General features: G+C 31.3%; 1 protein-coding gene across 1 annotated transcript in view; it reads right to left on the bottom strand.

Moving 5' to 3' along the window:
* Positions 1–1,207: 1,207 nt before the first annotated feature.
* LOC129981840 (short-chain dehydrogenase/reductase family 16C member 6-like) overlaps positions 1,208–13,093 on the bottom strand; it is a 28,456-nt gene continuing 16,570 nt past the window's right edge. Inside the window, exons 2-6 of the mRNA XM_056092862.1 lie at positions 6,883–7,122; positions 5,510–5,616; positions 2,882–3,022; positions 2,656–2,781; positions 1,208–1,437 (exon numbers count right to left, since the gene is read on the bottom strand). Coding sequence (XP_055948837.1) covers positions 1,365–1,437; positions 2,656–2,781; positions 2,882–3,022; positions 5,510–5,616; positions 6,883–7,122 — 687 coding nt within the window. The 3' untranslated portion in view covers positions 1,208–1,364. The remainder of the gene's footprint in view (positions 1,438–2,655; positions 2,782–2,881; positions 3,023–5,509; positions 5,617–6,882; positions 7,123–13,093) is intronic.

Raw genomic sequence — 13,093 nt, 5'->3', positions numbered from 1 at the left:
TATTAATACAGTCTATACTTAAAATATTTCTAATAAAGATGACAAAATCTTCCAAGTAAATGATAAAAATAGCTTTAGGGATGAGGTAGATAAAAACTATTAAATGTTTAAATCCCATTCCTTTCATATACTTGCTAAGTATTGACTGGGAGAAATTCTTTCGAATCCCTTGCTAAAGCATCAAGATTTTAATTATTCCAAATATTAGATAATTAAAATATGGATGCATTAATCTTAAATTTTATAGTTCCTAATAGATATATTGCTAATCCTTTGCAATGCATCTATTGGAGGAAAATCCATACACAATACATCTATTGTAACTAATTATGGAAAAATTAATGTATTTCAGTTGATTGATATTGAAGGCATTCATTAAAAGTAGTTTTTATAAATGTATTTTATTAGTGCATTGAAAAATAATTGTTTTTTATTTTCATTATTTTATATACTTTTTAAATCTTCAATCTATAATTCATGAATATTATAAAATCTAAAAATCAATATTTTCTCCAGTACATTTTCCAATTGTGCCATGCATATGGAATCAAAATTTGGCGAAATTGATAATTATGAAAATATTCAAATAGCACATCGAAAATATACAAGAGTACAAAATTTCAGTCCTTGTAACTTACTAGGAAACCCATGGACAATTGATAATAAAATTCCTTTTTATTGGCAGCCCATCTTTCATAGTTATTATTTTTTATCACATATATTCGAAAAATAATTCAGAAACTTTGTTTCAATGTCTTATTGATCATAAATCTTGTATGATTTTAATTATAATCCAGCAGTTTTTGGAACTTGAACATGTTTCGAAGGGATGAAAGTAATATTTTATTAAACTATTGAGAAACCATAAAAGTAAAAGATATATATACAAGGTGCAGTTAAGTAAAAATTAATTTGTAATGATTTAAAAAAAAAAAATTGTATGGAAATATGTTTGGGATGTAAATGATTTGTATGAAAATTATTAAAAGATTTTTTTTATCGAAATTTACTTGTGTTGCATCGAAATTTTGAAACAGTCATAATCAGCCTTGAAATATACGTTGGTATTCTCCTTTATTAGGCATGGTAAATGCAAACAATTATCACACGAAAATGTTTGAAACGACAAGAGTCTGTACGCTGTTATGTTCAAATAAAATTCAGATCTATTTTTAAAATTGTGAACCAACAAAACCAAGTCACATAATTGTTCATTTTTTTAAACAAGTTTATTCTGTCAAAACTTAGAATTCCATAATAAAAAATACTTTAAAAAGTATGTACAAATATCAACCGCTTATTAACACAAATGAGAGTAAGTTAGTTGCTGTGAAACAAATTAAATGAAGACACCAGTCAATGGCTTACTTCACATTAGGGTCAATGGTATAACCAAGAAATCTTTGCAGCAGCAATGGCACTTGAGGTGGAAATAAGCTAGAAAAAAAAAAATCAACAAAATTTTTTTATAGCTTACGGAATATTTACCATACATTCAACAGGGTTAACAAGTGTTAGACAATACGAGGCGAAAACTAGAATCCCGCTTTGATAAAGGAGAAACATTTTAAATTTTACTATGGTTATTAGATTGATTAAAAAATTCGTTACAGTATCTATGGTTTACAAAAGAAAGCCGACTAGTTGATGCATTGCTGACAGATCCCTTTATGCTATAAAATTTCTTTTAAGTGCGTCCTTTTATCCGTATTTCCGCTTGGAATATCAATCCATACAGATGAATAGAATCAAAGATGTGAGTAATCGCACACACCTATTTTAAAGGTGGCGCTACACGCTATGAACACTTTTCAACGTTGTAGCATCATATGGTGGGGCTTCACTTTTGAATAATTTAATGTTAACCTCCTCTTCGAGAATTCGTATTGGATTAGTTAATTATATTAACGTCCTGTTTTAAAAGACTAGGGCTATTTTGGGACGGACCTCGTCATTTTGAATCGCGGTCACACGACGAGGACGACACTTGATCGGCACTCCTCTTCAGACTTCACCATATCAGCGGAAGGACGTTTGGTCCCGACGGACTTAATGTGCACCAGATAAACTTACACGACGGTTCTTCGGTAAAATCTGGTCTCAAACCTGAAACTCTTCTGCTCCGAAGCCGAGACCCTACCACCAGCCATCGCAGCCCTCATTCATGTTGGAAGATATTTCGCTGGTTAGTATTTTACAACAGAGTCAAAGGAACTCTCGAACATTTGAAATACGATATTCGTTTTGTGGATATGGTTTCACGATACAATCCAGTTTGCTATCGTTGATCAGGTAAGTAATTTTTCATTTCATTTTTTTTTGAATTATTAAATTTTTTCAAGAATTTAAACAATATTTTACGATATTTTCACGATATTGTCCGACATTTCGAATATTGAACCTCATGAAGATATCGTACAATGTCTTGTGCAATTAGGGGTTGGATCGAATTTAATTGGATCAAACATTTACCACATCGTGCAACATAAACACTTATCTCTGCAACAAATCCAATGTTTGAATCAAGGTTTCAGACGTGGTGTAGCGCCCAATTAAAAGGCTTACACTTCAAAGTTTTGGCGATACATTGGCGACAGACATTTTTATTCAACAGAATTTAGCGACGAATCTAACATCTAAATGAATATTTCTTACTTGAAAAATTTGTAGATCACATGAACAAAGGTGGGAATGACTACGAATCTCTTGTCTCGGAGAACAGATTGGACGATGATGTCCGATGCTTTATCAACATCCAGAATTGGCAACAGGGATGGAAACCTTCAATGTAAGAAATCGAAATGAGCCATTTTTTCTATTGTAATGAAAAATATTTTATGAGCATGCATTGAAAGAAGTTGCTCAAATGATTCACTATTACCTTGTTTTAGGGTTCTGCACCATTCCAGTATTCATGGTGGATGGACAAATAACTGTCAGCTGTATCTGTTCTTCTCTTCCCATTTCATGCAATTCCTCTCGAAGGGCTGCCATCAATCCGATAACTGCATGCTTGGATGCACTGGAATGAAAAATTCAATTCGCATGCGTATAAATTGATGTTACGATAACGAAACAAGAGATACCTTGCATACTAAATGGGTGATTGCCATGAAATTGTATGCATACTTGTTCATTGCTATGAAAGAGTCTACAATAAGATGAAAACATTTATCGAAAGCATACTTATTAGTGCATTAAAATGTAGAAAATATTTGAAAATAAAAATAGGCTTTTTCAACTCTAATCCATTGTTAAAAATATTATATTTTCAAGAATTTGGATGCTTTAACCCGTTGCACTCGGATGGCGACTCTCGCTCGTCATTCAAGACGATGCGTCATTGAGGTTTTATTTACTTATTTAATTTGTATTGTTAAATATACCTGCAGAGTAGAAAGAAGATGCAAATTAAACGAAAAAATTCAACTTAAAACAATTTATATTTTTTTGGAACAATAAAAAAATCATTGTATTGGGTGAATAATTATGCATCGAATTACTTTTTGGAATGCAAAGGGTTAAATGGGCCTTTTTTCCCTCTTTGGCTTTAATAAAATAATTTTTTCTTTATATAGCAGTTTAGCATTATCAGATTAATAAAGAAATATTTGTGTCGCAATGAATTCTCTCTAAATTTCAATGGTGGCACATTTTTTTTTTTCTGTTATCAAAACTGTAACCTCATGGATTGGTATTGCATAGATTGTTATAACTCTAACACATTTCATCTCTTAACTGAAGAAAAGGTTCAAGACACTAAAAATACGCATTAACGAACATTTTTCAATTTAAAATAAAACTTCTACTTTTCGAAAAAACGGTTCAAAAGTCTTTTTAATGGAAATACTGAACAGAAAAGGAATTACCTTATATGTCACCCTTGGCATTCCTGAATACGCAAAAATTTATTTTTAGCCGAAATAATTAGCATAAAGATTCTTTGGGAAGTATAAATAAAATTCTCAAGTGGGAGGTAAATTAATATTTATGTCCTCGAGTCTCGACGTGGTTTCAAATAAATTTCTCTGCTGGATACAACTACGCATCATGACAGAAATTAGAAACAAATTGGCGAAAAACACTTTTTTTTATAGTTGTCCTATAATTATCAGCGATTCAACTTACGCAAACATACTGTTTAACCCTTTCTAAGGACGTCGGAAGTATGCTTCATACCAAATTTATCAATCTTTGTATGAAATTACGTAGGTTGGCATAAGTTCTAACAAATATTTTTAGAAAAACAGAAACTTAGATGCTTCAGTTCTTTATCTCAGACAAAATCATGCGTCTTAAATTAGTTAATTATTAATTAACCAAATTAAATTAAATTTATCCAATAAGCTAAACGAATCCCTTTTCTTATTCTAATTTCAAGTCTAAAAATATTTTAACATAATATGACTATAAAAAAAATGGCCCTTTAAAGGGTTAATATATGAAAAAAAAATCAAATTGATATGATGGAGTCATATCAATTCAAATTACGATTTCCAGCAAGATCCCGCGAAGGAGGACTTCCCAAAACTTTCTTGCATATACTCTAATAACATTTTTATCCCAGATAATGTCTTACATAACATTTCGTACAATAGTTACAAATTACTACCTTTTGGTGTGAATTTAGCATTTTTACTGCATCTGTTGTGTCAGCATTAGCAAATTATTTGGCAATTAATAGCAGGTATCCGGGTAATAATATCCGAAAATATAATTTCGGCTTTAGATGCGTTTTCCCTAACCGATTGAAAAAAAATTGACACAAAATTACACTACAAAATCCCATACCAAATTGGAATATTTAGATCACTGCGTTTTCGGGTTTTCACGTTTACATATTGTAGCGAATTGAATTGAGCGAGGATAGAACCTGCGATCTAGTGGTTCGCAGCCCAATACCATGACCACGATACAAAAGCAATTGCTCGGGTAGCGTAGCTGTTAACTGGCTTATAAGCTTTCACCACAATACTGCTGAAAGTACAGACCGACCGCCGGTCAATTCCTAATCGGATTTGACTCAACGTTTAATAAGTATCTACACCATAAGTGTTAAATCTATGTACCGAATTTTATCCATTTTTCTTCGGTTTGTGGTTATCGTATTAATTTATATTCAAGCAGCCGGACAGACAAACTTTAAATTTGCTCAAAATTAGACAAATTGAGTGCAAAGACTGTATACTAAATTTTACCCTTCTATCTGGAAGAGTTTTTGTATTATATTTGTCAGACACATTTTCGAATAATGTGCCTTTCGAGCTCGGATCTAAAACGTTGATATTCGCAAAATCTCAACTTTGAATTTATTGACATTCACAATACTTTAACTATATTTCATATACGAGAAAGTGAAAATGAGAATGCTATGTCAGAAACTCATCTACATTAATAACTTAATTCCAGTAAAATTTGTAGAAATTAAGGAAAATGTATGACAATAGAAATATTTTGGATTATATTTTTCAATATATTATATGTACACAATAATCAAGAAGTTGCATACCAGTAGTCCACGAGGTAGGAGCAACCCAAGATGCCGGCAACTGAAGCTATTGCCACGATGTGTCCTTCGCCTCGGTCCAACATGCGAGGAAGAAATTGCCGAATCATCTGAAAATTGGAGAATTTATTTCAAATATATAAATTTCTAATGCACCGACACTATTGAATTGCTCACAAAATTATTGTCACAATATTGCAATATATGTAAAAAAATTAAAATTTGTTTTAATTCTCTGTTGTTTGATTTATTCTATTTGTAATAAACCTATAATAATATTATAAGGTCAAAAACTTCTTGAAATTATGTTATGAATAAGAATGAAGGATATATTTTAAAAAAATTCAAAGTAACTACTCACGAAATATACGTTTTTGACATCATTCATACAAAGAATACTATGGGTTACAGCCTACTTCTACCAATTCCTTCAATGCCTTCTGCCTTCGAAGCACTTCTTCGGAACTTGAGAACTGTTGTCCTTCAAGCTAATTCTTAATCTGAGGAGTTGCATGAGTCAAAATCAGAGGAATAAGCTATTTGCATCAGAATATGTTTTGACAAGCAATTTGACACCAGAAGAAACTTGCGAGCTGCTATCTAAATGTATTGGAATACCTGCGATTTGGCTTCTTCTCTTGCAAGTGATTTTGATTGTATTTAGCCATAAATTACTCCCATTCACTGGCATATTTCATCTAAATGTACTTTTTTCATTCCCACTATACTATCACATGACATTTTTCACTTACTCTGCCCGAAACAACTTCCTTTTACGTTTGGAAAGCATTTTTAAAAACTTCAAAATTTTTTTTTGATGTAGTAACTGAAATTCTTCTTTATGATTTATCTATTAACTTATAACAGTTGTAATGACTCAAGCGAAACTGAAGAAGTCGTGCCGTCATACTTTAGGCGTGTTCTTATTAAAATGAGTAAACTAAAAGCAAGATGACATAAACGTTTAATATTTAGATGGCATTAAATATAACGATCGAAGATTAACAGAAGTAACGCTAATGCATATATCAAGCTCTCGAACAAAAGTAAATTAACAAAGCAGTTGAGTTGTTACACAACTTCTAAGTTCAATAATTTATTTTTGCTTCTTTGCACCACACAGCCTACAATTCAAATCCATTATCCGATTCCCGGATCGCCCGATATAGACCGAACTATTGTATAGCTTAAGGCTATATAGTTAAAGTTACAGTATATCACTACTTCAAGGAATGGACTTTAAATATATATTCAGAATATCTAAAAAAATGCGCATAAAAATTCAAATTTTGCTATTTCTTTCGTAATACCATTATTCCTTCTGAATGTCCAGAATAAACTGCAAAGCAAAAGCAACCATTTAGTTTTATACTTACCCACATATGAGACAATGAGTTGATGGCAAATGTCTTCTTTATTTGCGCATTGGTCAGGTCAAAGAGTGGCTTTCCTGGCAAAACCCCAGCATTATTGATGAGGATGTCTACATCCCCCACCTCCCGAAACACTTTATCGGCTAAAGATTCGACCTGATTTTCGTTACTGACATCACAGGTGTAGGCATAAGCTTTACATTGCATCGATTTAATGTTCTGAAGCGTTTCATTGTTGCGGACCTATGAAAGAAAGTACATATTTTACAATAAAGCATCAGGCATGAAAAAAAAAAAGTTTTACTGAAGACTCATATTTATATCAGGAGACATTTTTTTAAAACTTTTACCGTAAAAAATTACTGCAAATTTATCCTTTACTATTGAATTGAGTATTATTCCTCTTTTACACTTTTCAAAGAACCAAATGGATAGTAGAATAAAGCAGGGAAGTTTAGTTTTAGTTATAGTTATATTAACGTCCCGTTTTAAAGCAACACTAGGGCTACTTGGGGACAGACCTCGTAAGTTTGAACCGCGATTAAATGACGAGGACGACACCTGAGCTGACACTCCCCTCTCCAACCTTTCACACCAAACCAGCGGGAGGACGTTTAGCCCTGACGGTTTTAACGTGCACCAGACCCGCTTACATGACGATTCTTCGGTGGAATCAAGTCTCGAACCCGAGACCTTAACACCAGGGCACCGCGACCCTATAAAGCAGGGAAAACGTAAACTGTGGGAAACCATCAAAGGTAAAAATGCTCTGTAAATTTAAAAGGATTTAACGAAGGTATTGCAAATGATGGGAGAAGATTCTAAACGGAAATATTAATGCGGGATCATGTATTCCAAGATTACGAGATAAATTTAATTTGCCATAGCTAAATTCAGAAGCCAAACCATGTTTCATAAATTTTTTATTCATAATCAAAATGCGAGTATCGAGCTAGTTGATATAATTTTTCATCATTATATTTGTAAGCCGGATACTGCTTGCAAATTAATTTGTAGCGTACTCAAGAAATGCTGGCATCATCGAGCACTTTCAACCTGTAGGATTTATGGTAAATATCTATACAGATGAAATTGCAAGCATGCTATTTATTTTGAGATACGGTTCGTCTTTTTAAATACATTCTCCTGTACACACATCCGTTGTTTTAATTAAGAATAAATTTAAAAATCTGACATTATAAAGACAAATGTATCAAACCTAACGCATTTATGCTATGTTATTTTGAATTCCTTTTTTATATATATCAACTACTTTTATTAGCCTAGATGAATAATTGAGATGAACCCTTTATCTTTCCAAAATGCAATGAGATAATTTATTACATGTAGATAAAAGTTAATAAAAAAGACCCAAGTTGAAAAGATATTTCAATAATGTATATTACTCTGAGTCTGAAAAATGGGTAGAAATTTCTTCACAATAAAATGATAGAAAAAATGGGATGAGAAACACTGAGAATATATTTAAGATTGCTGTAAAAATAAATCTATACTTATAAATAAAGCTCAATGTGTGTGTGTGTGTGTGTGTGTGTGTGTGTGTGTGTGCGTGCGTGCGTTGGCGCTCTACAGGCCAGGTCATTTGACATACAGCTACCAAATTTGGTACATGTATACCTCAGAGGTCGGGAATGTGCACCTGGGGTCCCTTTTTTTAAACTTTTAATTAGAATTTTATTTATTAGTTAAAAACTAATTTTCCCGCCCAAAAAATCTTCCATTTTCCCCACCGCCAAATGAGTAAGGCTTCAGTTTTTTTTTCTCCCAACAGTAATGAGGCTAGGGTTAACATTTTTAGGCGGATTATTTCAAACGATTCTGTATACTTTCTTAATGTTTTATGCATTTAAAATTAAACATTGTTAATTAATCCATGTTTCAGATTCATTCTAAAGTACTTTTGAATTAAAATAACACAGAATAAAGGAAATTAAAAATGTCTAATCTGCCTAACGTTACCCCAACTGGCGTAGAAAAATTCACGCATTTGCGTTACCATAAATGGCGAAGAAAATTCACGCATGCGCATTGTGTTCTGATTGTTGACATGACAATCAACGGATGATTTAAATTATTTTTAGGTTAGTTGCATGCTTTTGTAAGTAAATTGTATTTATGTTAGTTACATTTTTTTTTTTTGTATATGCTTATAATTTTAAGTACATCGTTTTTTAAGTAGGTTTTTTTTAAACATGTTTTCGACCGATTATTTTAAACGATTCATTTTATTTTCTTAGTGTTTGATGCATTTAAAATTAAACATTGTTAATGAATCGATCTGTTCATGATGAATCCGAGAAAATTTTGTTGACAAATTCTTGAGATATTACATAAATTAAGAAAGATATTCTTTAGTGCCCATAAAGTTTAAACGCTCAGTGACTCTGTTATCAGTAATCATATTATTAAAAAAAATGCTTTGTTTCAGTAAAAAATATTGTTATATTAATTGCAGATTAATTCTTTCCACTTTAATTTAAAGCATAAATTCTACGGGAGCTAACAAAAAATGAGAGAGATACATATTACGTTATGACTGAAGGCCTTTATAATATTATGAGTGAATTATATGACTATCAAAATTTGAAGTTTTAAAATATTTTGATGAATCTATTAAAGTAGGATTTGCGTAAAATATTTAATTATTAAAATTTAAACGAACATTAAGATTGGCGAACCTGCTGGTCGCCAAAGGCGGCTAGTAATAAATAAAATAAAGATTACAGTTTGATTTCCATTAACTGAAATCATTCTATGTATTATCTAACAATAACAACCCGTTCGTTTTCACTTTTAGAAAATAACAGAAATCTTTACCAGGATAAGAAATCAAACAATCCGCCTGGGACAAAGTTGGAGAAATCATGACTGAAAAGACGGAATGCTTGAAAAAAAAAAAAAAAAAAAAAGAGTCGTTTCGTCTATTTTATTTGTATTACTGTAAATGAATAAAAATTTTAAAGGCATGCTTTTATTAGCGCTCAAAAGAGGAAAATATTTTCAACTAAAAAGCATGGTAGTCAAAAGAAAACCGCAAAAGCGTAAGGCACGGAGAAATATTCTCAACAAATCAGAATCTTAAATATATTTAGAATAAATGTCATATTCTAATGAATTTTAAGAAGTTTTCTATGGTTTTCATTCTGGTTTAATTTCCTTATAGTATTTTCAGTCTCTCGCAATTTTATGATTTTTAATCACTTTCTCATAAAAAAATATAATCTTTTGATTTATATACGCACTAATAAAAGCATGTTTTTCAAACCAATTTTATTAATTCCCGTTTTTTTTTTCCAAATTTTATTTCATTTTATAACTCATAATTATTTAACATTACGAAACTCAATAATTTATAACCCACATTACGAAAATTTGCAATTAGTTTCCCTCCCCCCCCAAATTCGCTACCAAATAGAATCGCTTGTATATGATCAAAATTAAAATGACAACAATATTAACTGATAATTAAGTTCTGAAAGTATAAAAATAGTATATTACTTGAAACCCACAAACGAACAAAGTTTCAGAAGTTATTCCTTTATTTTCTAGCAAGATGTGAATGTGAAATCATTTACAAAATATCATATATAAAAGCATGAAACAAGAAATTTTTTTTTATATAGTATTAATAAGAAACTGAAGTAAATTTCATAAAAATTTTTTTTTCTATATAAACCCCGAAAAGAAAGTAATGTAATTGCATTTCAATTAACGTTGATAGTTCAGAATAGCAATGATTTGAATTTTCATTGATAAAATGAACGAATGCAGAAAATATCATTTTATTTAAATTGACAACGGATTTTGATTTCTCATCCCGGCGTCATCCTTTTCTATATTTACGCATTAAAAATTTAAATTCCGATTTGAAGTTCAAATAACCTAATCATTTTTTTTTTTTTTTTTTTGCTTCTTTATTAACTTTTCAAACTAGAAAAGTTTCCTTGAATATATGAATATTTTTAGTGAACATAAAAATAGTTGTATCTATCTGAAATATATCTTTATGAAACGAGGAAAAACGGCAACATTGCATTCTTTTTTTTTTTAAAAAAAACTTATTTCATTCCTTTAAAAATCAACATGCAAAATGCATTTCTTCTGCATAAAAATATTTAAATTGTCATTTGAAATTTCCGCCCTATTCATGAGATTAGATAAATCTGAAACGATAGCACACATAGGAGGGTAATGTGATACCCTCTCCTACCCAAGTAGAAAATGAGTCGCTTCATTTTTCTTCAGTCAATTGCCCTCATCTCCTCCATTCTTCTTTCCTGTCCCATACAAACATGAAGATTCCTCAATTCCATTAAAATATTTTTCTTTAAAGTCAACGAATTTTAATACGTATTCGAGTCAAAGTACCTTTTTTTTTCTGTCATTATACTGTCATGCATAATGTCTTTAATATTGAGCGATTCTCTTGCTTGTAATGTTCGTCTGTGTTCATGAAAGCATAGTTATTGAGTTTAAGTTTAGTTATATTAATGTTCCGTCTTAAAGCAACTCTGAGGCTATTTTGCGGTGGAACGCGTCATTTTGAAACGCGCTCAGATGACGAGGATGACACTCGAGATGGCACCCACCTCTCCAAACTTCCACACCACATCAGCGGAAGGGCGTTTGGTCCCGAGGGATTTAAAGTGCACCAGACCCGCTTGCACGACGGTTCTTCAACAGAATCGGGTCTCGAACCCGAAACACTCGGGTTCCGAAGTCGAAACCCCATCATTTCTCCATAACTATGAAGGCCTACCGCGGCCCTCATAGTTATGGAGAAAATTGATTTTAAGTAAGCACATTAAAATCTGCGAGTTTAAAAAAGATTCTTTGTTGATTTTCTAAGCATTAGAATTTAAATTCCGCATTCAAATAAAATTAGAAATTAATTTAAAAAATTATAAAAAAAACAACAACGTTATGATACTCAAAGATAATCTGAAATATAAATTATTCATATTTATTAATAAAAAATATGTGGAGTGGCAACATAGCACAACAGACATACAAAGCCCACTGAACAACTTGAAACAAATTATTTTTTGTTCTTTAAATGCCTTTCAAAATTGTTTTTTTTAACGGATTCATTTGCAAGTTAAATTTGTGCCTTTCTTTAACTTGAATAGTATCTAAAAGCAAGTCAAAAAGTAGACTCAAACCTAATTAAAGTGGTTTGTTTATGTTGGAAAGTGAAAGCAAGAGCTCCATCAAATGATTAAGTGCCATACGCTATACAAAAGAAATATATAATTTTACAAATAGAAAAGATGGGAAACCAAAAAGATCCCACACGTGTGCTTACGCATTGAATTGATTTAAAAGTTAGCCTTCATAATTTATCGAGCATAAGTATAACACTCTTTTTTGAACAAATTGTTTGAGAAATATCTAGTTGGACTGAGGTTAGTTACTTCAGCTGCATGTTGAGAAATTTCATGACGCACAGGCTGTTAATGATATAGAAATACGAGGTTGGAGACCGACTTCAAGAGTGAGGAAATGACAAAATCTTAGCAGAAAACGACTACCTAGTAGCTTTTAGAAAAGGAGATTGCCTCAGCGGAATTTCTTCACGGAGTTCAAAAGGTTCAAGGGCGTTAACTTCAAAATTTGCGAAAGAACGTCTTCGGCATGACTTCTAGTTGTACGTACGTGAGGCATCTTTCAGCAGAAAGGTAAAGCGAATGACTGGTTAGGTTTCAAGAACTTTATAAATAAAGGGATTGTAATAACTATAATTAACATTTTTAAATAAAAAAAAGTTATTTAAAATTCAGTAATTTAGCGAAAATATGCAAATTTTTATTTATTATACCCGTGACTGCTCAGCATCCACATCTACACACACTGTTATTTAACTAAATATTAAACAAGAATACTGTAATGAAAGTGAATGCAATGAAATAGATAAAAAATAAACATATTTGCAAATGTTAATATAACCTTATATTAACATATTTTCATTTTTTTTTTCAAATTATATGGAGACTAGTTAATAACATTTAAAAATTTATTTGGCTATTAGAATAACATTTTCAAATTGATCTGCCTATGTCTTCCATCATCCCCTTCCCCAACATAGGCATCTGCCTAGTCCGCCTAATTGGAAATTCACCACAAATTTAAGGTAAGTTATCTAACAACAAGTTGATCTCGACTCATATTAAAGAAACAAGTGTTTTACATGTGT

The sequence above is a fragment of the Argiope bruennichi genome, chromosome 8, assembly GCF_947563725.1.
Source record: "Argiope bruennichi chromosome 8, qqArgBrue1.1, whole genome shotgun sequence".
Taxonomy (NCBI): Eukaryota; Metazoa; Arthropoda; class Arachnida; order Araneae; family Araneidae; genus Argiope; species Argiope bruennichi.
The sequence above is the reverse complement of the archived record's forward strand: the minus strand, read 5'-3'. Positions and strand labels throughout refer to the sequence as shown.